The sequence below is a fragment of the Myodes glareolus genome, chromosome 6 (genome assembly GCF_982192425.1).
Source record: "Myodes glareolus chromosome 6, mMyoGla1.1, whole genome shotgun sequence".
Taxonomy (NCBI): domain Eukaryota; kingdom Metazoa; phylum Chordata; class Mammalia; order Rodentia; family Cricetidae; genus Myodes; species Myodes glareolus.
In genome coordinates, this window is record NC_142031.1 from 116866920 (window position 1) to 116890646 (window position 23727).

The 23727-nt window shown below is 52.5% G+C and overlaps 1 protein-coding gene and 1 long non-coding RNA gene across 3 annotated transcripts; one reads left to right on the top strand and one right to left on the bottom strand.

The window, feature by feature from the left end:
* Positions 1-333: 333 nt before the first annotated feature.
* On the bottom strand, positions 334-9141 carry Shh (sonic hedgehog signaling molecule). The gene is made up of 3 exons (XM_085691096.2): positions 8842-9141; positions 3792-4053; positions 334-1131 (listed from the first exon to the last, which is right to left on the bottom strand). Exons 1-3 carry the CDS (start codon positions 9139-9141, stop codon positions 368-370), a joined length of 1326 nt encoding a protein of 441 aa, XP_085547222.1. The 3' UTR covers positions 334-367.
* On the top strand, positions 8772-22807 carry LOC146894390 (uncharacterized). Of its 2 annotated transcripts, none has more exons than XR_015738200.1 (3): positions 8772-8911; positions 11316-11472; positions 21127-22807. It is a non-coding gene; the product is annotated as an uncharacterized LOC146894390 (long non-coding RNA). The 2 variants fall into 2 exon arrangements; XR_015002455.2 differs by lacking the exon at positions 8772-8911 and adding an exon at positions 9069-9199.
* Positions 22808-23727: the final 920 nt, after the last annotated feature.

Consider the following 23727-nt stretch of genomic DNA (forward strand, 5'->3'; position numbering starts at 1 on the left):
TTCACACGATAATAAATTATCCAAGACACAAACTAGTTAAGGCTCTTGAAGGTCCGTTCATATTATTTAAAACATCTATTCATAGCAAACAAATAAATAGCCAGGAGAGGAGAAAAAAAATAACCCAAATAAGACAATAACGAAAAAAATTCAAAAATATATATAAACTAAACACAACAACAGAACTTCCCGGGGTCTTTGCTTCCTTATAGTCTACTTTGGACTGTCCTACTTATTATTATTATTATTATTAATTATTCTTATAATTAAAAGTCTCCTTCCGTGCGCTTTCCCGCGTCGGTTGCTTATTTCGCAGTCGCTCCCCGCCCCGCCCGCCCCCACACCCCCAGCCCAGTTCTCTCCGACTTCAGCTGGATTTGACCGCCATCCCCAAGGGATGCAAGGTCTCACTGTCCAACAGCCAGGTGCCAATTTGGTAGAGCAGCTGCGAGTACCAGTGGATGCCCGAGGCCGGCCCTGAGCCCCTTGCCTCCGCTGCGGGTTGGGGTGCGGGGACGCTGCCCTCACCCCCGGCGTCCGTGCGGGCGGGTGCCAACGCGGCCAGGAGCGCGTGTGCCAAGCGGAAGGGCGCGAAGGCCCGGTGCGCCCAGCCGTGCTCCTCGATGACGGCGTAGCACGAGGCCAACACCCGGTTAATGAGGATGGTGCCATGAGCCGTGAGCGGTGCGTACGCGCCCGCGGCCTCCTCACGCAGCGTCACGCTGTGCACCGCGGCTGGCAGCAGCCGGCGGTCCCCGTTGCGTTCGGCCACCACGTACACACGCTGGCCGGGGCGCACGCGGCTGGCGAAGAGCGCGCTCGGTCCCGATCCCGGTGCGGGCCCCGCGGCTCCCGAGTCGTTGTGCGGCGCCACGAAGAGCAGGTGCGCGGCGGTGAGCAGCAGGCGTTCGCGCGGCTCCCGCGTCTCGATCACGTAGAAGACCTTCTTGGCGCCTTCATCGCGATCCAGAAAGGTGAGGAAATCGCTGTACAGCAGCCGGCCCTGGTCGTCAGCCGCCAACACGCGGTCTCCCGGACGCAGGTCCTTCACCAGCTTGGTGCCACCCTGCTCCAGGTGCACTGTGGCGGATCCCGGGAAGCAGCCCCCGGATTTGGCAGCCACGGAGTTCTCTGCCGGGAAGAGAGAAGAGAGACGGGGTGTTGAGTGCCAAAGGAGACAGGTACGCCCGGAGTGTTTACGTGTGTGCGTGGCGGTTCACGTTCGGGCCCCACTGGGTCGGACCAGTGGCGCGAGCGCGGTGGTGAGAATGGGGAGCTGGCGCGCGGCGGGGGGAGGGGAGCGGCGGCGATTGTTGCTGTTCCAGACTGGTCTAGCGCAGACCGCCCTGACCAGACGGAGGCTCATTCCTAAACGACCCTTCAAGATTGCATCCGCACCAAGAAAAGTTAGCTGGCATCTCCTGCAGGAGGCGGGGGACACTTCAAACCTTCCTCCTGCCTCTGGTCCCATCCCCCATCTCTTGCACCCAGCTTCACCGCGAACCCAGAAGGATATTTACTCTCCACTTGGATTCCTCAGGAAACCTTCTTGAGCTCACGCGGGCGCTGGGCGCACCCTCCTCTCTCGCACCCGGACAGTAGGGCGCGGCACCTCCCAGTGCGCGGTGTGTGGAGGCTGCGCCCGGGGAACCCAGGCCGCCCCCGCCTCCCGCTTCACCAGTGAAGGCCTTGGCGTTGGCCAGTGGATGGCCAGGGGGTGGGGAGCGAAAAATAGCTGTAGTCGTTGTAGCAACTGAACAAACATTCCAGAGGTTTGCCCGAGGTGTGAAAGCCCAAGACTTGTGTGGATTTTCTAATTAAAATCCAATAAAGAGACTGGTATTGTCATTGTGATTTGTGGGATAAATGGGAAAAGGGGACACTTCCATTCCCCCCCCCCATTCTCAGCTCACTCTCCAGCTCGCTGGCCGCCCCCTCCCTATTTGCTCAGGTGCAACCTTCCTCCACCTCGTGCAGTTCACACACAGGGACTCTCCAGAAGCCCGGGCCTCACAAGGCACTATTTGCACAGCCCGGCCTCTCTTCCAAGCACTCGAGATGTATATTTGAATTTTAAATGGCCAGGCCTGCTCAGAGCGCTGGAAGCGCGGGTTCTCAAGGCCCCTTGACTACCCGCTTTACCCAGCCCTCTGTAGCTCTTGGAGGCTCACTGTCCGAGAGGACAATAATTGAGGATGGGGAGGAGCGCAGGGGGCCAGGGAGGAGGGGTGGGGAGGTCCCAGTCTTCTTTGCATTCCAATCTCCAGGATCATGCTTTTGGCAAATAGAGATTGCCAGAAAGAATCTTCCTGCTGGAATTACAGAAGGCTTTTAATCTTCTCATCGGTTTCTCCGGCATGAAGTGCGGGACTGGCAGTTGGAAGCACTCCATAGCCCCCCGGAATGCGACCCGGGGCTCTAGCGCGCTGGAGTCGTCGAGTCGCACGACCCCGCTTGACACACAAGACTCAGCGTCCCAGCCCGCGTGCGCAGAATGCCAATGAGCTGCCCTTCGCGGCCGGGGTCTGCACTGCCTGAGAGACCCTCGGGGCCGGATTACCGCTGCTCATTTGGGAGGAGATCCCCTAGGAACTCCCGCCAGAGGGACTCTGTGAACCGGGGTGACTGGGAGTCCTTGTGTGGCCACTGCGGACTTGAGGTCCAGGGAAGAGCTTTCTCAGAGCCTGGGCCACTCTGCCACCTGTGTTTCTCACCCTGACTTGAGAGGAGCGGCCGCACGAGGGGAGGGGGGCCAGGAGCTGACACCTTCCCACAGGCCTTCCAGTCTCTGCTCCTGCACGGCCTAGCCAGCTATTGTTGCCAGAGCCACACTTTCCTTTACCTTCTCAGTGTTTCTTGACGTTTAAATAATTTCCTACTAATATATGCAATTAAAATACACTTTAGGAAACTTGGGAAGTTGGGGTGGGGGAGGGTGACGTCAGAACTCGACAAAGTCACCTAATAAGTTAAGCGGTCCTGCCAGAGTACACAATCCCTAGAGGCTGAGCAGGCTGCCTGCCTTCCTAGCTGTTCCTTCCAGCAACAGAGTGTGGCGTTGCAGACCCAGGGAACTCCGCCTCGCACCGGTTGGGGGCGGCCGCTCTGGGCTGGAATCGCTTTCCGCAGTCTAGCCAGGGACTTTCTGTATCCCAGCTGGGCTCCTAATAAGAACGGATGCTTCTGGGCTTGCCACCTCCCAAAGCTGGAAGTACAGAGTTTATTACCTCCCACCAGGCCTTTCCCCCACAGGTTTAGCAAGTGAGTTAAGTTAGTTTTGAATCCACAGGAGCCCAGCAGGAAGAAGCCAGTACCTGGGCTTATGCCCTGGACAGACCCTTCTGCCCATGGTGTGTGTGTGTGTGGGGGGAAGTGGAGGGGGAGGGGGACGGGGAGGCTGGAGTAAGTTAAACCCTAAATGAGTGGGAAGATCAAGGCAAGCGCTGGCTAAACCAGGAATCACCAGAAGAGTCTTAGGACCCCCTTCCACAATGTTCTAGACACCCCTGTCTCTACTACCTGAAGCAAGAGGCTCTGAAAACCACACAGCCTAGGAATTCAGACATGTAGAGATGCTGGCCAGTGGCCTGAAAGGTTGCAGTAGTACCTGGCTGGGGTGGAGTGACGGGGTGTCATAGGACATTTCCCCACAACAGAAATCTACTCATTATCAAAAGCATTCCCCTCTTTTCATGGCTTTCATCCTCCACCCCCCCTTTCTTCCAGACCTTCTGATGGGTAGGGTTGGAGGTGGAGGGCTGTGAAGAAAGGCCATGGGGAGGCTAGCTTACCCGCTTTCACAGAGCAGTGGATGTGTGCTTTGGATTCATAGTAGACCCAGTCGAAGCCAGCTTCCACAGCCAGGCGAGCCAGCATGCCATACTTGCTACGGTCCCGGTCCGATGTGGTGATGTCCACTGCTCGGCCCTCATAGTGCAGAGACTCTTCGGAATGATGGCCGTCCTCATCCCAGCCCTCAGTCACACGCAGCTTCACTCCCGGCCACTGGTTCATCACAGAGATGGCCAAGGCATTCAGCTTGTCTTTGCACCTCTGTAGGGAGAAGGGGGAACCCTAAGTGACAGGCACCTTAGTTGGTGGTTTCTCTACCAACCACAGGCCCAGGACTCAGGGGTTGAATGAATGAGATGGGGAGGGGGGCAGAGCAGCTGCTGGAGGTGCAGGTTCTCCAGGGAACCAGCTGAGGGCCTGTCTTCAGCCCAGAAACTTAGATGCTACCTGAGGAATGAGAGCGGTTTCTTCTTGGGTGAGAGTCCAGGTGACTCTTTGGTGACAGAGAGCTACAGATGCACTTCAAGGATTGAAAGCCCTGCATTAAGTGTGGAGGCTGGGCCTTTCCTTTATCTGCCTGGCCCGAGGAAACCCACGGCAGTTCTGAGGGGTGAGAAGCAGCCCCAGGATGAGCAAGCAGGTGAATGCTGATGTCCAGCATAGGCAGGGCCAGAGGACAAACATTCTTGGTTCAGGCAGCCACATTCTTTCCCCCAAGGAGCTCCTCTTTGCCAGACTTGTCTGGGGCCTGATTGTATTCGTGTTTTCTTTGACTGGGTTCTCTTCCTCCCCTCTTGTTTTCTTGGCCCTGCACAGAATGGTGTCCGGCAAGTTTGAAGAGCAAACTTAAGAAGTGGATGGGGGTGGGGTGGGAAAGGTAGGGGGATGGGGAGCCAGAAAGGCCCAAGGCTTCTGAGCCCTGTCCAAGAGGGGGTCTAGTGTGAAATTTCTGTTACTCCACCTCCTCCTTGGCAGGGCAAAGTGGAATTTGGGTTAGTGAGGGGCACTCTCGGCCCACATTAAGGAAAAGATGTAGTAAAAGTGAGGGGACTGGGTCAAGCCTGTGTGATGGAGCCCTAACTCACTGCTGGGAAGTTTGTGCTGCTGATGTCTGTGGCTGAGACAAAATTGTAAGGGCACCTTACTCAGAGATTTGGACCCCAGTGGAGGCAGGAATAATTTCAAATTGACTTCTGCAGAGGGTAGGGCTAGTAGCTCATGATCCCTCAGGCTGATGGGATTTCAGGCAGGTTATAGGGATGGGAGAATGACCCTAGGTGACAGGCTCTAACTGTAGCCAGGACTCTTGCAAAGGCTTCAGGGACAGACAAAAGGAAAAATCATGTATATCTGGCAGCAATAAACCCTAGGAATATGATTGTGGAGTTAAACACACAGCAACTAGGAGGGATGTAGTAACAACAGGTCCGCTCTGGCAGGTTTTTGGGCCTGCCAGTGGTTTTCTTTAGGAGAAAAGTCCAAAGGACAGAGTTGGAGTGAGGTCATCTTAGGCATTGAACGCGTTTTACATGAAAATCAATAAGTAAACCAGGGTCAGTTTAGAACCGAGAGTCGAAGTCAGTGCGCGCAGGCGTACAGCACGGTACGCGCTCCTTATCTCCTCCTTCATTCCAGCCTGCACTCCACCCCGCTCCCTTCTCTCCGGAGTGGGAAGCTAGCGCTATGGCTCTAACAAGCTTTCCATCCCGCAGCAGGGGCGAGCTAGCATAGGCTGGAGAGGGCTCCGGAACTGGATACCCTGAACTGTGCCTCTAGGGCAGACACAGAAGACCCCAGGAAAAGAACTCCGGGCTGAGATAGGGCCTCGGCCAGGACGGGCCAAGGCCGATTGTCGCCTGAGTTGGCACCCGGTGCCCCAGAGCCCTCCCCCGAACCAGGCCCGGCGAGGTTCTGCTGGCAGATGCAGGGTACTCCCCCGCCCGCGCTGGAAGGGAATGTCGCAGGCAAAGCCGGCAAGCTCAGCCCTGTTATTAATTCATTGGGTCGTGTGCCGCTAATCAAGCCCGACTCTGTGCAGCCACCGTGAAGCCCGGCAGGGTCACTGGGGCCCGGCTTTGTGTCTGCGGAGGCCAAGTTGTTCCTGGGCCTCCGGCCCACCTCCCGGATCTGCACACAGGCGCAGTCCATGAACGCAGAGCAGGCAGGGACTGTCGCCTCCAAGAGTGGGCTTCCCACTTTGTGAAGGAGGTGATGTCCCACTTGAAGAGACTCTACTCTCTAAACACACCTCACTCCATTCTTCCCCTAACTGGGGCGGGGACAGACCCCACTCTTGAAAGCAGAAAACCTTTTTCAAACCCACACCTGGGCTCCTTTTCCAGGCTACCCCCCAAATACGTAGAAAATCTATTCAACCAGGTTCCTCAGGTGGTCCCCCCCCCACTTCACCCTGCAGAGCCTGTAGATCAGGCCCCTCAAGGCCGGCCTCCCACCCCAACCCCCTGGCCGCGGGCACAACAGCTTGGCACTTTCTGGGGCCTGGCTTGAGCAAGGAGAGTGTCTGTCTGCGCTTCCCTCTCCGGAGTTAATATTAACCAGGAGCTCCTGCGGCCCAGAACTGCTCTGAAAGTTCCACTGGGGACGATCCTGCCATGGTTGAGGGGCTTGGGCTCAGTCACCTTAGAGAGACAGACTGAGAGGCAGGCGAAACTGAAGAGAGGGTCACCGAATTAGGTGGTTGGTTAAAGAGGGGCTGGCCGATGTCAGGTTCCCAGGAGAATGCTCGAGATTCTCCGACTTCATTCCTTCACTTTTAGTCTAGGCGTCTCCTTCCTTTCCTCTTAACTCGGCCAACCCGGAATAAGAAGCTGGCGAGGACTGTATCAAGGGGAGCCTCCTGACTGCCACCTTCACAACCATCTTCATGGCGGGGAGGGGGGCGGTCTTTACGGAGTGGGTGAGAAGATCCTGGCCTGGCTTTCTCCACCCCCATTTTTGCTGTCTCTACCCTTTCTTTTTGTGTTGGGAACCAGAGGAGCCACTGCCCAAGGGGGAAAAAAAAATACTTGTTTTTGTTTCCTTCGTTTGAAGGAACTTGACAGAAGGTCAGAAGTTCAAATGCTGCTAGCGCGCGCACGCGGCGGTGGCGGCAGCAGCGAGAGTAACCGGCTGTAGGGTTGCTGGGTCTTGGGTCCCCCGGCCGGGAGGACCGAAGCGAGGGAAGGGACGTAATTGGGGGTCGCCTTTAGGGCGCTGAGGCCCGAGGGGCAGAGAAGGCAGCCGAAGGGTTGCAGTCCAGGTCAGGCCTGCGGAGCTCCCGGCTTTGCGACTTCTCCCAGCTCAACCCCAGCCTGCGCGCCCAAGGGAATGAGCGCGCTCGGAGCCCTGCGCTCAGCGCGTGCAGAGTCAGGGACCAGCCGCCCGAGCCCAGCCCCGCGCGCGCTGAAACCCTAGCCGCGGGATCGATAACGCAGGAGTAAGTGGAGCTGAAAGGCGTCTGCCGCGCCGCACGGCTGGGCGCTCTCGCAGCTCTGCAGCACGCAGAGGCCCGGCTAGCTGGGCAGGAGAGCCTGCCTGGGACCCCCTCGCAGACCCAGCAGGGCTGAGAAACCTTGAGTGTCCTCGTTAGATCTCTTTGCTTTAGCATTGTCTCCCTGATTACGCGTTCACAAGGACCTCCTCACCCTGAGACGTTACCCCCCCGGGGGGGGCAGGGTAACAAGGGGATAAACGCCTGGGGCTGGCGAGAGAACTAGCTCCTGCAAGCTGCACCAGTGCCCTGCGGCCCGCGCAGAGTTAACTGTGGCTCGCGCAGCTTCCCGGCTCCCGCGCGCGCCCACACTCGCGGTCCAGATTTAAGGTGGTCGGGAGCAGATGAGGAAGATGGGGGGGGGGGGGTTGGCCCTGTGCTCAGCCTCCAAGACTCCTCTTTGCTGCATCTCTGACCCTAAGGCTAGTCTTCTAGGTTCCTCAGTCAGCAGGTACCCGGTGGCTAGCTGCGCGACGCGTCGCAGGCAGCTCCACGCTCGCTCTCTCCAGCCCCCCGCCCCCTGCTCTTGCGCCCCGCCAGCGCCGCTCCGCCAGCCGCTTGGCGCACCTAGCCCTAAAGGTAGGACTTGAATATTTTAATAGGGCAGTAAAAAGGATGCTGACCTATATTTGCAAGAAAACCCATTTCCAGCTTCAGTCATACGTGCATGGAGTTTCAGAAAGTCTCGATTTGGTTGGGCGATTGGCAGCCTAGAAATCTCAAAGGAGGTGGGGTGGGAGAGGGGATCATGTTTTGCTTTGCCCTCTGTCCATCCACCCTTGCCGTTACTGCTACTAATATTTCTTCGCTTCTAATTCTTACGCAAGCAGGTTGAAAATTAAAGCGATTGCAAAGCCAGCAAGTTCCAAGTCCCTCCCCTAAGGTACCGCGGGCTCTGGAGAACAGAGGAGCATCCTTAAAGAAATATCAATACATTCCCTCTGACCGGCACAATTGGGGACGCTAGAATCGCAGTCAGGCTACGTGATAGTGGGGACAGGACGAGCGCCTCTGGAGCTCCTGCCTTTTGTCAGAACTGCCCCCTGGCTTTTCCAGTTGGAGTTCTTTGGTGGTGGCGGGGTAAAGGGTCTTGGGAGAAAAACACAGAAAGGGAAAGGTACGAACTAGGAGCTGAAATGCTCCAGGCTGTGTTTGCAATGACCTGGAGGCCCCTTGAAGTGTATAGGGTCATCCCCGCTCCCTCCATTTTCTGTCCCCGCTTGGGAAGGGCAGACACCCCCAGAATGAAGGTCTTTCCAAGTTATAAGCTAGAATAGAGACAGATAGAGGAGGCTATCCCGGGAGACTAACTAAGTGAGGGACATAGCAACCCCCATCTTCTGGTGCTCCCACGCTACCCAAACCCTAAACTTCCTGCTGGACCCTTCACCTCCTTTCTCCTCCCGGAAGAGGAGTGCTAGGTGGGCTGGTGGGTGGGGAAGAAGAGGGCCAAGCTGCCTTTCTACCTGCCCAAAGAGCAAACAGAGCAGGGCTAATTGCTTGGTCACAGGCAACCCCCAGGGGAAGGAGCCCTTTTCCCACCCGCAATGGGTCTCTACCTGAGTCATCAGCCGGTCTGCTCCCGTGTTTTCCTCATCCTTAAATATGATGTCGGGGTTGTAATTGGGGGTGAGTTCCTTAAATCGCTCGGAGTTTCTTGTGATCTTCCCTTCGTATCTGCCGCTGGCCCCTAGGGTCTTCTCGGCTACGTTGGGGATAAACTGCTTGTAGGCTAAAGGGGTCAGCTTTTTGGGGTGCCGCCTCTTTCCAAACCCCCTACCGGGCCCGCACGCCAGCCCGGGGCACACCAGCAGCGAGGAAGCGAGGACCACCAGAAGACATCTCGCTAGCAGCAGCATCTCGTCCACGGAACCCGAGGACTTGCGAGCTGTCCCCGCGCGGTCTGTGCGCGAGCGGGTACGCGCGGGTGTGTGCGTGTGCGCTCCTCCTTGCGCTCGGCTCTCCCTTCCTCGCTCGGCTCGTTCGTTCCCTCTGGCGCTGCCTGGCTCTTTCTCTTCCTATATAACCTTGCCTGCCGCTGCTGCAGGGGACTTGTCTCCGATCGCCACCCAGACAGGGGCTGCGATGGCAGGCTGCCGGTCGCTGGTAACGGAACACATCGGAGTTGGGTCTCGAGACAGCAATTAAAAGACAAAAAGAGCCTGATTTTAAATGGTAGCAAGGCTGGAGAGCTTGTGAGACAGGCTGCCTTTCGCACTATATTATAGCTGGCAGGGGCGCATCTGATTGGCCAAGCCGTACAAGCTTGTCTTCTGATGTTAACCCTGAGAAAGACTACATTCTCCCCCCCCCCCCCTTTGCTGCTGTGGCTTTATTTTCACCTGAAGGCTTCCAGTTTAAAAAAAAGAAAAAAGGGCTTTACTAAGATAAAGGTGGGCGGGAGGGAGGAGGCATGTTTATTGGAATAATAGCCCGCGCTGCCTGCTTTGTGTGCATGGTTGCTTCCCCCTTACTTCCTCTAGAATGGTAGATGCTTTGGTTAGAGCCAACATAAGTTTGTAAAGGACAGTCCAGATGCCCTCCCTCCAAGCTTCAACCATCAAACATTCTCTCAATTGTTTGAGGGCAACCCCCCCACTCTTATTTACCTTATTTACACTTCCACCCCCAGACGTGAGTGTACATGCTAGATGTCACTGGGTTGTGAAGAAAAGCTCACCCGAGTGTCTCCTAAATAGTTAGCATCTTAGGGTAGAAGGTAATCACAAGTGGCATGACCATAAGCATGTTTTAAGTGTTTTAAGTGCCTTAGGGAAAGTTAAAAATACTGCCCTCCATTGTGTTTTCAATGACTGCATCCTAGGCAAACCTCTGCAGATGAACGCTGAGGGGCAGGTACATTGTGGGCTGCAGGATGGCGAAGGGCACAGGCCCAGTGGGTCTAGGTGCTGCACCTTAGCTTAGCAAGGGGAGGAGGCCAGGCTGGTGTGGGCTTGGTGGGTGGAGGTCATTGTGCCTGGGGCAACTGAGGGTGGGCAAGGCTGCACACATGCACCACCCCCACAATCGATCCCAGCAAAGTGCAGGGCTGGGATACGCTGAATGTGGAATTCAGGTTCCTCAACACATCTGACCTGATGCTGGAGTTTTGCAATCTAGTCTTCAAGGACAGAAGCTAGCCAGGTGTAGGGGCTGCAGACCGAGGCTGATAGGGAGGGACCTAGTGGACAGTGTTCTGACCATAGACAGGTATCTGAGAAGAGGGCAGGCTGTCTAGAGGCCAGTATTGTTTGAGTGTCCAATACCCCTCTCCCCTTTTTTCAGAAAAAGAAAAATCTCAAGAATTAGCTAAACCAGAGAAATAAAATATGGACCCCCCTTTTTAATGGATCATAGGTTTCTGCTTTGGCCCTTCCCCCATCCTACTCACGGGCAATGGTTCCTCTAGAATGGGCAATGAGGGTGAACTATTCATGTGGAATGGAACATCGGTCTGCTTGAGGACTAAGTCCTCCAACGTTACCCCATCATGGGACAGGCTTCTCTCTCTGGTTCTGTCCCAGTGCAGGGGAGAGGTCCAGCAAGCCAGAAGCTCAGTCCTCAAACAATGGGGTCTTCCAGCAGTTCCTTTTGCTTAGAAGCTTGGTTCATTGGGGTTGTTGGTGGTGAAGGAGAAAGGTGCTTGTTACTGTCTACTGAGAGTCTTTGCAGGGAGCACGGAGAAGGCATCACTATCCCAGGGTGGGCTGGGGTTGACCCAAGCTCTTCTGCCCCACAGTTCTGGGTTTTCTATCCCTAGATTTGTGAAGAACAAGCGCAGATTCCTGGTGGGAAGTGGTCCTAGTTTCATGCAGGCCAAGTGAAGAGACAGGTTCTCGGCCTGGGTCCTATGTATGCATACCCCCAGGAAAGGTAGATAAAAACGGGAGCTGCTGTTCTTGACCCAGGAGGGTAGGCCTGCGTGGTATGTGGCTGTCGTATCACTGGGCGGTGCTGGGTCAGAGAAGAGCAGAGCATCCCAGAACGTCATCGTGCCTCAATCTTGTCTTATTCTCCATGTCTTTGAGTGTAGACTGGTGAGTGGCTCCTGCACCTGCAGACGGCTCTCCTCAGAATCACATGGGGTGAGTGGATGTGATTTGGAAACAAACCCTTAAGCTGCCAGAGTTCCACATGCACGCGACTGGCTTTGGAGTGCCCAGATATGATCAGCTCCCTCTTGGCTGTGGGTAAGGAGAGTGACTTGGTTCTACACTGGCCTATTGCCTACCCTACTCCATCTCTAGGCACAAGGGATGCTAGTTCGAGAGAAGGCCTGGCTAGGGCTGGTCTTTCTGAAGACAGGGAGGATCTTCATAAGAAAACAAAGATTCATTATAAACCCTGTTGTTTTTCACCTCGTACCTATGGGCAGCTTGCTACCTGCTCCAGGCTGCAGAAATGCTTGGATAAAAAGCATCATGGTCCATATTTGTTGTCTTGAAAACAAGGTTGTGAGCCTAACCGTTGGGGGGATAAGTGCAGCTGCTGTCCTCTGCCCCTCTTCCCTGTGCATCCCACCCACTCCCCACTTCCCAGACACCAGACACCCGCTGCCTTCCACCTCCAGACACCAGATGGCTCCCTCTCTTTGCCTTTCCCCTCCAGACCATTGGGGCCCCTCCCTGTGCCTGCAAGAGGTTCCAAAGCCCAGCCTCTGCCTGGCGGGGCCAGCCATCCCTTTACCTCTCCGGGCTATTTCTTATCCATCCAGGCTCAGCTATTCTTCCTGCTGGGTATTTGCATCCTTCTCACACTTCTTCCTCCTTTCCACCCACCTTTCTTTTCTTCACTCTGAGGAGGGCTGGCCAGCCTGTATGTCTGCCCCCCCCCCCCAGGAGGCGCAGTTCTGGGCATGGCCCCCTTCCCCCTTCCGACCCCTGCCACTAGATGGCGTCCTCACTCTGCCTTCAGCTTTGGCTGCCAGGTTTGGGAAATTCCGCAGTCTCCAATTGGAAAGACCTCGATGCAGGGCAAGGCTTTTTGGTTCACCCTCCTCTTGACTCTGCCACCTGCCTTTCCTTCCAGACCCTTACTTCCCTTTCCCCCAGTTTGAGACAGGGATCCTAGTGCCTCCTCAGCCTGCACGTCCAGTCCTTGGCAGGGCTGGCCTCTTTTTTCCTTCCCGGTTTCCTTCCCAGTTGATATCTCTTCCTTCCGACAGCTCTGCACCATCTCGGTCCATCCCATCACCCAGTTAGTTCCATTTTTCTTCCTGAATTTTTTCAATTTTTGGCAAATAGAGTTTCCGCTGCTCCATTTTGTTCTCCGGGGTGACAGGTAGGGGAGAAGGAAACCCCCGCGGCTAGGAAGCAGCTTCTGACTTAACATGGCTGAGTGACACCGTGTCCATATCCCCTCGGTCCTTCAGTGGCATCTGCTGGTCCCCACACCCCAGTGTAAGCCATGGGTGTTTCCTCGTGGGTTCCAATAGGCCTCAGCTCTGTGGCTCCTTATAGTCTCTAAGTGGTTTCCGATCTACTAGAGGTTTCCAAGTCACATTTGTGACTTGGAAAGAGGAACTCAACATGCTCAGGTGGCCTCATAACCCAGAGGACCAAGGGATGGCTTGGGATGTAGGACCCAGTTCTTCTGAGTCTGGTGTGGGCATTTCTCTGCCGCAGCAGCTTTGCTACTCCACCATGCCGCTGCCACTTCTCCGATCTCGAAGCTACTGAAGCGCAGATGCCCTTGGGAAAGGTAATACATTAAGCCTGTACATTAAAATCACCTGGGGAGATTTGGAAAAAAAAATATACCAGCCAACAGCCACGGGGCCCTGCTCCCAAACAATCAAATCAGAGTTTCTGCTTTGCTGACTCTCTTGATGGGAATCCCCAAGACCTGGGGCAGGGGAGGGGGAGCCACCTGGCTGCAGGTTTCAGCTGGACTGGGGATGTTCTTCAGTCCCATGAGGATGTTCCTGGGTCCCCAAGAGACCCTCTTCTATGGCTGCTCCTGGCGGGGAACAACACACATGGATTCCTAGGACAGAGCAAGAGACTGGAAGTAAGCTTCATGAGTTCCTTATTTATTCTAGAGAGCAGATTTGAGGTGTAGTGAGGGGCCAATGTGTGGGTGAGGAGATATACGAGATCAGGAGATTTGAAGTGCTGCAGCGAAAACTGGTGGATGGGGGAAGAAGGCAGGAAACTGTGACAAGCCACTCTGTCCAGGGTAACCACGGGCTGAGATGCTCAAAAGCTGCAGGGCACGGAATGGGATCCCTGTCTTTGGATGCCACATTGAGGAATGGAGAATCAGACCTTTTTTTTTTTCTTCCTTCTTTCTGATTCCGGGGAGCTTCACTACCTGCTTTGACCTACTCTGGCCAGAGCCGCTTGCCAGACAGGGTGAGCAGTAGAACATTACGTCATCTGGGCACCTTCCATCCAGAAAGAAGAGGGAAAGACAGGCTAGATGCTGCTGTTCCAGGTGTAGGGCCAACTCTGTATGGGAGGGGGCACCCAGATTCATCAGGCCTGGGAGTGGGTACTGTGATGTGTCGTGGAAATTTGTTCCGTGTGGCCCTTCATCTTGTTGAGCTCTCACAGTGGCCCCAGAGTCACTGTGACTCCTATTGTGTCTGGAATCTGTATCAGTTAGACTGTAGATTCTTAGCGTGCTGGTTGGATTTTTGCCAACTTGACATAAACCTAGACATATCTGGAGAAGAGAGACTCCCAACTGAAGATTGGCCTCCATCAGATTGGCCTGTGGACAAGGCTGTGGTGTGTTTTCTTGATGGATGATTGATGTAGAAAAGCCCACACTATAGTGGACAATCCCAACCCAGGGCTGGTGGTACCGGGTAGTACAAGAAAAACAGGCTGGGCAAGTCATGGGGAGCAAGCCAATAAGCAGCACGCCTCCATGGCCTCTGCTTCAGTTCCTGCCTTTAGGTTCCTGCCTTGACTTCACCTCTGAGGCCCTGCCATGTGGAAGTGTAAACCAAATAAGCCCTTTCCTCCTTCAAGTTGATTTGGTCATGGTGGCTTATCACAGCAGCAGAGAAGCAAGTTAGTCTTTCTGGAAAGTCTTGGAACTCAGGTTAGGTAAGGGGTTCCCTGGAGATCTCTGTCTTCGTGCTGTGGAAAGAGAGACTGGGGTCTGTGTGTGACAAGGAGGGGCTCCTGCTAGTCCTCTGCACTCCATCTCTTTGAAGTTCCCACTTGTAAAAACAGAGTCAGAACCCGAGCACTCCCTACTGTTAGCTCTTCCAGTGCTCAGTCCACTCAGCCCATCTGGGAAGTTGTGATCCTAACTGCAGAAGAAGCTGCTGGCCCAGGCCACAGCCACAGTTTAGATGAGGAGATTGAGAGCAAAACCCCGATCCCTTCTTCTCTGGACACAGAGGGTAATGCAGCACCCTTCTGACCCCCTCTCACAGACTGTGTCCCGAGCAGCCTGATCTCCCCACACTGGAACCAACTGCTGTCCGGGCATGACCGTATCACCTGTAGCCTGAGTAGGGCTGTGTTACAGCTGCAGGGTCCAGCTTGAGCCCAGGGCAGGAACAGGAGGCCCAGGAGCTGGAGGAACATTAACCTTTCTCCTGCCTTTGAAGGACAAGCTTCTGTTTTTGCTGTCTTGAGAGAGATCTGGCCTTTCTCCTTCTTCACAGTGAAGCTGAGAGCTAGAGGCATCAGAGCTGGTGGTTCAGGCCTGCAGTGGTACGGAAATGGGCAGAAAGAGGGCTGGCAGGAGGGAACCAGCTGGGTATGGAGGAAAGATGGTGAGAGGAAGGAGCTGGGTGTGTCGAGAAGTGGGGAATGGCACATAAAGGGAAATCAAGGATGCTCAACGAACACTTGAGTTGTCCAATGTTAGCAAAGCTGTGAGAACCTGACTCACTCAGTAGGCTTCTTACCCCGTAATGTTCCCAAGTCCTAAATATAGGGGCGAAGAAAACAGGTGGGTTGCTCTGGCTCACTTCTTCCCCTGAGGCAGGGGGGTTTAGAGAGGGTCCTGCTTGTGGAAAGTGGTTGCTCACTCCATGTAAAGCCACTTTCAGCAGGGGCTGTGTGGTCCTTCTGAGTGCTGTGTCAACCCTAGGAGTCTAGGGCCAGGTCTGGTGGGTGGACGGTGGGAAAGATGCTGAAGTAGGCAGCTTGAGATCAAGGACAGAAGTTTTCTCCAAGGAGAGGGTTTCTCTTCCCCTCTCTTTGTCTCTCACCCACAATCCCCTCCTTCAATGGCTGTGGGATTTTATTTCTTTGGGGGATGGGCTCTTTATTTTTGAGTCAAACCCAGAGAGAATTTCCAGGCCTGAAGTCACGTATCACTTAGAACTCAGGTTAGTAGCATTTTCTTGCTCAGTGTTGCACATCTCTTTCAGTTGTACTTGGATTGAGTGTCAGTTCACCAACACAAAGAACCCTATTAAGGAAGCTGAGGCACAGAGTTTATACATCCTTTCTGACCCCACAGGGAATCTATGGCAGGCATCAGCAAGCATCCCCTGGACCGAGATTCTGTCTGTGGGTCTTAGGATCTGTTGGGCCCATGACTGCAGCAGCAGAGAGGAAGCAGGTGGAATGAAGATCCTGGGTACCAGGAGCAGAGAAAAGCTGCAGAGGGATGTACGAGCCTTGGGGCGCTAGCAGAAAGTGACTCAGGGATTCCGAGGAGAGAACTAGGGGTGTCTGAGAGTGGTTTCCCTCTGCCTCTTGATCCTGGGCACATGGGGTACCTGGGAGAGAAGGAACTGTCCATTTTCTGAGAAGCCTCCATCCTCAGCCTTGTCCTGGAGGAGCACGCCTCCTCCCAAGGGACAGGCAACCTCACCTAAAAGAACGAAGGCACGAGTGGCGTGTGTGGCCCTGACCCTTAACTTCCTTCCTTCCCAGTCTGATGTAAAAGTGTTTCTAAGGAAATCACTGTGCCAAGAGTGGGTGGGCATCCAGGTTCAGGACTAGACACGTGCAAGTCGAGTTTCTGTGATTCTTCAACCACAAATGGAGACATCTCCCTGCTGTCTGCAGAGTCCAGCTTATTCCAGGGGCTCCAGCTTCTCTGTGGCGGCCTAGATGGACACAATGGCTTACAAAGGAGAGATACTTTTAGACGTGGCTTTTAGTTCGTTTTCCTGTTATTGGGATAAAATACCATGACCAAAGCAGCTTCAAGGAGAGGTTTTCTTCTTTCAGTGTGAGGCACTGCCCATCACGACAGGCAAGTCCTGACGGCAGGAGCACAAGGCGACTGGTTACGCCACTTCTTCAGTCAGGAGGAGAGAGAGAGATGCAAGCCGCTGCAAAGCTCACCCTTTCATGCAGTGCAGGACCCAAGCCCAGGGTCACTCAGTTGAGATTCACTGCCAGAGCTTCCCGCCACAGCCTCACGGACAGGCCCTTGTTTAGCGTTCCTCGGTGCCCTCCAATCAGGACCCTGAGTGTCAGATCCCATTGCCTTGGCTGGTACCTCTTAGAAGAGGATATGGCCAGGATTCCACGTGCCACATACCTGCTACTATAGAGAATAAATACTGAACCTGGTGCCTGTCCCTGTGCCCAAGTTGCTTCTTCTTTCTCCATCGGCATGTTACAGCTTTGGCAGAAAGTAAAACCTGTTTTATTTTCAGATTCTTGGTGTATGAAGTTCAGGTGACATGTGTGTCCAAGCGGATGTTGTGACTGCTCAGGGCTGAGTCTTTGTACCATCCTCCCTCAGGGCAAGTTGCTTCTGTCTGTGAGTCTGGTAGCTGGTCTCCTACATGCCGGGCACTGAATGCTCAGTTAGCCTGGCTACACTCTTGCTCTTGGCCTATGTGCTATGCACAGTGGGCAACTTAAAACAAGGGTCTCATAGAGGGGAGGCTAAAAGTGTGTGGCATTCTGGTGGCATTTGTTTACTTTGAAGGACCAACTGTGCCATAACTTTCTTCTGGTTGCTGGAATGACACTCAACCCCAAGAAATACCAGAAACCTTGGCCCCACTTGACAGCCTACAGTGTACCTTCCCATTGGGATCTCATTAAATCCCCAGCACTGGTAGTATAGGGCAAGGTGGGAAACCATGTTCATTTCATAACTGGTGTTGAGTGATTTCTAGAAGATTCCCAACCAGAGGACCAGGATCAGACCTGGGAACTTCTGATTGGCTCCAGGTTGATATGACAGAGATGCTGAGAACTTTGATCAAAACTTTTGAGTAACTTCAAGAGGGAAGATTCTAGATGTATCCTCCTCTCTCCATTCCTGACCTTTGAAGGCAGAACCCCTGCACACACCTATAGAACCCTCTGCCGTTGCCATAGGTTCCTTGGCCGGGGATCACTCCTGGTGCAATATGTATGTACTTCTGCCTGCTGCCCCGAAGGTGGCCTCCAGCCCTCCCAAAGCCTGTTCATCTCCAGCTGTCATTACCTGTGGTCCCCAAACTTGTAGCGTATTGTGCTGTGGGAAATTAACCAATAGCCTGTGTTGCTTCTTATATCCATATTTTGTGCCGGAGAGTTGATACTTGCATTCTGACTTCTAGGCTGTTATCAACACATCGACTCACTTCTAGAAAAGTCTTTAGAATATTGGTTTCATTCATTTTCATAGGTCCCCCCAGCTAAGATGATGTTCAATAAATATTGATCATTTGATGAAAGTTTCTTGTCAGTGTAACACACATCGGTAGTTTCTATTTAGACAGGAATCCAACCAATATAAAGTGAGGAAACCAGGATATAATAACATCCTCGGCACCACCGCTGGCATTGGCTTCCCTGGAACAAACAAGTGTGAGGTCAAAGGCAATTCAACATAGCCCGTTGATTTTCAGGAAGCCATTTCTTTAGCTTGACTAAAAAGGACATTCAACCAAATTGAGTTATTTAAAAAAAAAAAACAACAACTCTATTTCCTGTATTTTCCACATTCTGTTGAGTAGCAAACAGGACAAGCCATTGGGAAGTCACCACGTGCCTTAGCGGGGCTGACCCTTACAAAGAGGCTGCCCTTTAGATAGCAACCTCTTACTCACCCACCTTTTTTTTCCGAGATGGGTCTCACTAGGTAGACCTGACTGTCCTGAAACTATGTAAATCAGGTTGACCTCAAATTTCTCTTTCTATTTTTTTAAATCTGGCATAGAAATGATCTGTGCACATGGCCTCTTCATCCAAAGGAGCCCTTGTGATGACCCAGTCCCACTCAAGAGCAACATGACTAAAAGCCACTTGTTCCCAGAGGGCATTGGGCCCTCTAGGTAATGCTGCCAGCTGGGCGCACATCAGTCCTCATGATAGCCAAGGGACAGGGCATTGAATGTGGCTGGATTCTCAGTCTCTGCCACAGGGGTCCAATGAGATCCACAGCTCATTCCCTTTCTCTGACTTGGAAGGTAGAACCTCAGTGAGCTGTGTTCAATCACTTTGAACTTAACTCTCACGCCTAAGGCTTGAACGTCCAGGAAACCTAAGTGTCCAGGCGCTGTCCAGTGCTCACGCACAGCTGCTTCCTTCCCCAATGAGGACTACCAGAAACTGGCGCCGTCTGAGGGAGCTGGCTGTTTCTCCCAGCAGCCTGTCCATAGAGAGGAGATGGCCTGTTCCCTGGAGAGTCTTCAGTACCACTTTTCCACAGATGGGAAGGCTGAGGAAGAGCCTGGAGGGTGTCTTGCTGGGGGAGGGCAGGATGTCAAGAGAGACCCAAAGGTATGAGAGCGAGTCAAACTCCACACTTCTCCCCTGGCCTTTTCAGTGTGAGGTGGCTTGCCCCAAAGTACACAGAACCTCAGACTGAATCCAGCTCTCTGTTTGAGTAGCACCCAGACAAAGCCTGCCCTCGGGGATGCTCCCCTGCTCCCTCCCACCATGGTAACCCCGGCATTCACTGGACCATGGGAGCAGGCCAAGTATGCATGTGATTGTCTCGGATTCTCTTGTTTCTTCACATTGGCAGACGGTGTTTGAATGTTGCGTACATGTTTTTCTTTCTCATCCTGACATATTTATACCCTAGTTTTGTTTTGTTTTATTTGGCCCGGTATAGAAGGGATGTGTGTGGGAGGTGACGGAGTGGCCAGGACACCCTTTGTATTAGATTGGTTGTGAATGCCCATCTATGGGTCTTAGAATTTGACCACGGAAGCAAGGGACTTGGAAGCAGTCTTAAAACTGCATGCCAACGTGATCGCGCGGTGTTTTGATCCAGCTATTAATGAATCAAATGAAGCAGGTAGAAAGGCTTCACATACCTCAGGCAACCGTTCCATAAAGAAGGCAGTAAAACACGTAATTAGGCAAATCAAATAGGGCACGGAAACAGCTTTCAAATATTTAGTCTCATGCCATTTCCCATTAGTTTACTGTGTGCTTAAATGAGCCTGTGGTTTTATGGCCTGGTTAAAAAGAGAAGCGACTGCAGAAGCACGGCTTTTGAAGGTTGCTTCTTCGCACATCAGGGTGCTGAGCAGGGCTGGTTACACCTGATAGAAGGGGAGAACGAGGATAGGACTTTCCAAAGATGGCCCTGGAGAACGCAGGGTCGCATCAACAGCAAGTTCCTGAGGCTGCAGCCAGTGGGGTCCTTGGGGGCTCGTTCTCCATTCCTGTTTCTGTGAGGTAGATGATCTCCCGAACAATTACAGCAGTTTTGTCCAAATCTGCTGCATTGTGACAACTATTAGTCAACCCTTTGGTCGCCTTTCTTTGTATAAATAATCAATTCTAATCAGTAATTGCATCTGGGCAACAGTTCAACTCTGCTGTCATCTTTTGGCTCCCAGCATCATGACTCCAAGGGCAGCAATACACTTTACTATTATAGTACTCAAGGCCAGACTGCATTTATTCTTCTGCTTAACCATCTGGTTAATACACTGTGTAGTTCCACATTTCCATTCCATCTCCATCGTGCAGAAAAGAGAGGCACGTAAGAGTCAGAATCTTTAGAATCTGAGCTCCTAGGGAGGATGGACCATTGCTCTTAGTTTTCACAGCTACAGCCTGGACTTGTTGAAGAGATTTCCTGGGCAGGTTTCTTTTTTAATGTAATTTTTAATTGTTTTCTTCACTAAGGTGCTGGATACTGAATAGGAGGAAGGACTGAGGGAGGAAAGCAGGTGTTAGGTCAAAGATAAACCAAAGCTCTTATGCAAAAAGCTTGTGAACCTAACCCCTATCTGCATGAGTGAGTGGCACGTGGGAAGGGAAATGGGCCAATGCAAACAGGTGTGGATGCAGGGTTAGAATTAGCAAAGATGGTGCCGCATCTCACTTACCTGTGCCCCTGGCTTGCAGCTTTGACCCTGCAGCACAGCTCAGGGCCTTCTCTTACTGTGGTGTGGTCTTGGGGTATTCTAGACTTAACTGCGGCGTTGCTGTCTAATTTGGCCTTACATGTTCTCAAATCGGATGGTTAAATATTCAATCATCTGATTTATTAAATAAGACATTTCTTAAGAACCTTAGTTAGCTTGAGGCTTATGTTACACACCTTTAATCCAGCTACTGGGGAGGTTGATGTAGGAGGATGGCAAGTTCAAGACTAGCCTGAGCTACAAAGTAAGTCCAAGACCAGCATGGACAACTTAGTAAGATTCTGTTTCTAAAAATACTTCCAACAGCCGGGCTATAGCCCAGGGGTAGAGCGCCCACCTAGCATGCATGTGGTTGTAGGTTCAACCCAAGGAGCAGAGAAAAGAAAAGTCAGTTTAATTACAATAAAGAATGTCTGTTCTTAGCTGTTCCCTTAGGGTTGGGTAGGGACAGGGATCTGTGGGAACCGATGGAGGGTTCCCGACATCAGCGCATCAGGGAGCTGGCTTAAATCAGATGCGACTATCACATGCTTTTAGGGATGTTCACAGTGTGACAGTTTCCCCTCTTTTTTATTCCCTCTCTCTTAAGATGGAGAAGAAAAAAAATAATCCATTGTTTCATTAGAAGAAAGTGTGGCATTTGCTCCTGGAACAAAGGTTTGTGGGAGATGTGCTGTGAAGGAATAAGAATCCTATTAAAATATTTATAAATTGAAACAGCCCCAGCAGCCACATGCTCTATTAGGCCTTTCAGTGTTCTCTTCTGAAAGCCAGATAAATCATCATTTGGAGAGCAAAGATGAGAAGTCCAAACAGACACAAAGAACTCAGAGACTGCTTTAAGAGGAGACCGTCCAGGCTGGAGCTCAGCACGGCCACAGACAGCCCAGGAAGCCTTGGCCTTTCTGACTCATCAAAAGGAAAAAGATGTGTGTTTGGTGCCTACAGAGAACATCAGGAGGCACAGGGGTTTCTGCTGTGGAATGCTGACACTCTGCAAGAGAGTGAAGTTTGCCTGGCCTGAGCCTGGAGCAGGTGGAGGTGAGGCGGAGTAAGACCTCACCCACCCAGACCAGAGACCCCACTCTGGCCCTATGTGGGTTTCTTTCAACCAGCTCATGGGCTTGGAGAAAGACCTGTGGATCAGGGATATATTTCTGGGTGCCCAGAAGCCTGTTTGCTCACAGGTATAGCTGCCATCACTTATTCATACAGCCATTTAGTTCACTGAGCTTCTGGTGCATGCCGAGGCTATGCCAGCTCCATTCTTGGGTGCAAACTCGAGGCCCATCCTGTGCTGGCAGAAATGTCACTATCCAGATAAGGTCCTGTTTATGTGTTTGATTGAAAGTTCTATCTTATTTTGGGGCATCTGAGGTTTGGTTTTCTTCCAGAACTATGCCAGACCTTCAGACAATGACTAGCTACTGTGGAGTATATTTGCAGCGTGGGTGTGTGGTCCCAGCTCATGCCATGGTGATCAGCTTTCTATCTGGTCTGTTCTCTGGACAGAGTGCTTATTCAAGATCCAGTGGCACTTGCTACCTTGGAGGTGATGGTGGAGAACAGGCTGTTGCATTTTCCCATTTCATCAGTATCGTGGGTGTTTGGACTTACTAAGGAGAATGTCAAGTGTGCAGCCATGACGGAAACTGTCTGAAGCTTCTCAGAGACCCAAATTAGAACCACCCTAATGACTCTGCAGCCCCAGTACTGGGAAATGAAGCCAGCATGTCAAAGGGACACAAGTCCTGACAGGCTCATCCTAGCACTGTTTATGCAGCAAAGATGTGGAGAAGCAGCTGGATTTCATAAAAGAAAGAAGGAATAAAATTTTGTATATATGCACAGTGAGATATTACTCAAGCTTTAAAAAGGAGAAAAGTTCTGGTGTTTTCAAGAACACAGATAAGCCTAGAAGAAACTATACAAAGGGAAGGAGACCAGATACAGAAGGACACTGAGGTCCCATTTAGATGTAGTGGTTTGAAAGAGACTGTCCCCCAGATGCTGACATTTGAATACTTAGTTCCCAGTTGGTGGCACTATTTGGGGAGGCTTCGGAGGTGTGGCCTCATTGGAGAAAGTATGTCACTAGAGGCTGGTTCTGAGAGCTTCAGGACTGGAGCCATTTCTAATTAGCTCTCTCTGCTTCCTGCCTGGGGAGAGGTGAGATCTCAGCTCTTTGTACTATTGTGATTCTTGTCTCCTGCCACAATTCCCTGCCATGATGGGGAACCAGGAGCCCAAATAAACCCCGTCTTCTATAAGTTACTTTGGTCATGGTGTTTTATCACAGCAATAGGAAAACAATGGATACAGAAGTGAAATCTAAAACCAGCTGAATTCACAACAACAGAGGACAGAATGGTGATTGCCAGGGGTTGGGTGGAGAAAGGGGGGCAAAGGTCACTGCAACCCTAATAACATGTCAGGGACTATACAGTCAAGAGTCGGGTTCCATGCTTACAACTGACTCAGGGAATCGATCAGGAGTGATCACAAGACCAGAAATGTAACCAGGTGAGGGGATCCACCTAGGAACTGATGTCATTGCAGCAGCCTTTTCACATGAGTGAGCGAGCCAGGAGAGTGCTTGCTGCCTGCTCACCAAGACTCCAGTTTGGATCCCCAGTTCCCATGTAGGAGCCAGGCAAAGTCGAACTCTCACTACTGGCAGGCAGGCAGGGAGGAAATGGGAACTAGGTGGCTCCCTGCAGCTTGCTGGTCAGCCAGTCTAGCTGACCCAGTGAGCAATAAGTTTCTGCCTCCAAAAGTATGGGGGAGAACAACCGGGGAAGAAGATATCCAATGCTGGTCTCTGGCCTCCGTGCATGTGCATGCATGCACACACCCACGTGCACATCATACAGAATGACCGAAGAATGTGTCATTTTTTTTGCTGTTCATACCTGGAACAAGAAAAGATGTCTGTAGGTCTGGCATCCAGGGCCCCGTAACCTCTTCTTGGAAGGTGCTTGCCTCAGCCATTTCTCCCTTGTGCCCTTCCTTTCCTGAGGAGAGAGGGCATTCTTCTTCCTCTTTTGCTGTCTCACTTTGGATGCCTCTTGCTGACTAAATACTCTGGGGACAGCTTCAGGTAACTCTTTCCGAGAAAAGCTGATTGCTGGAATCACCATCCCGCTCAGTCCCGGCCTGTCCCCCTCTCCCATGACCTAAGTTGTGCCAC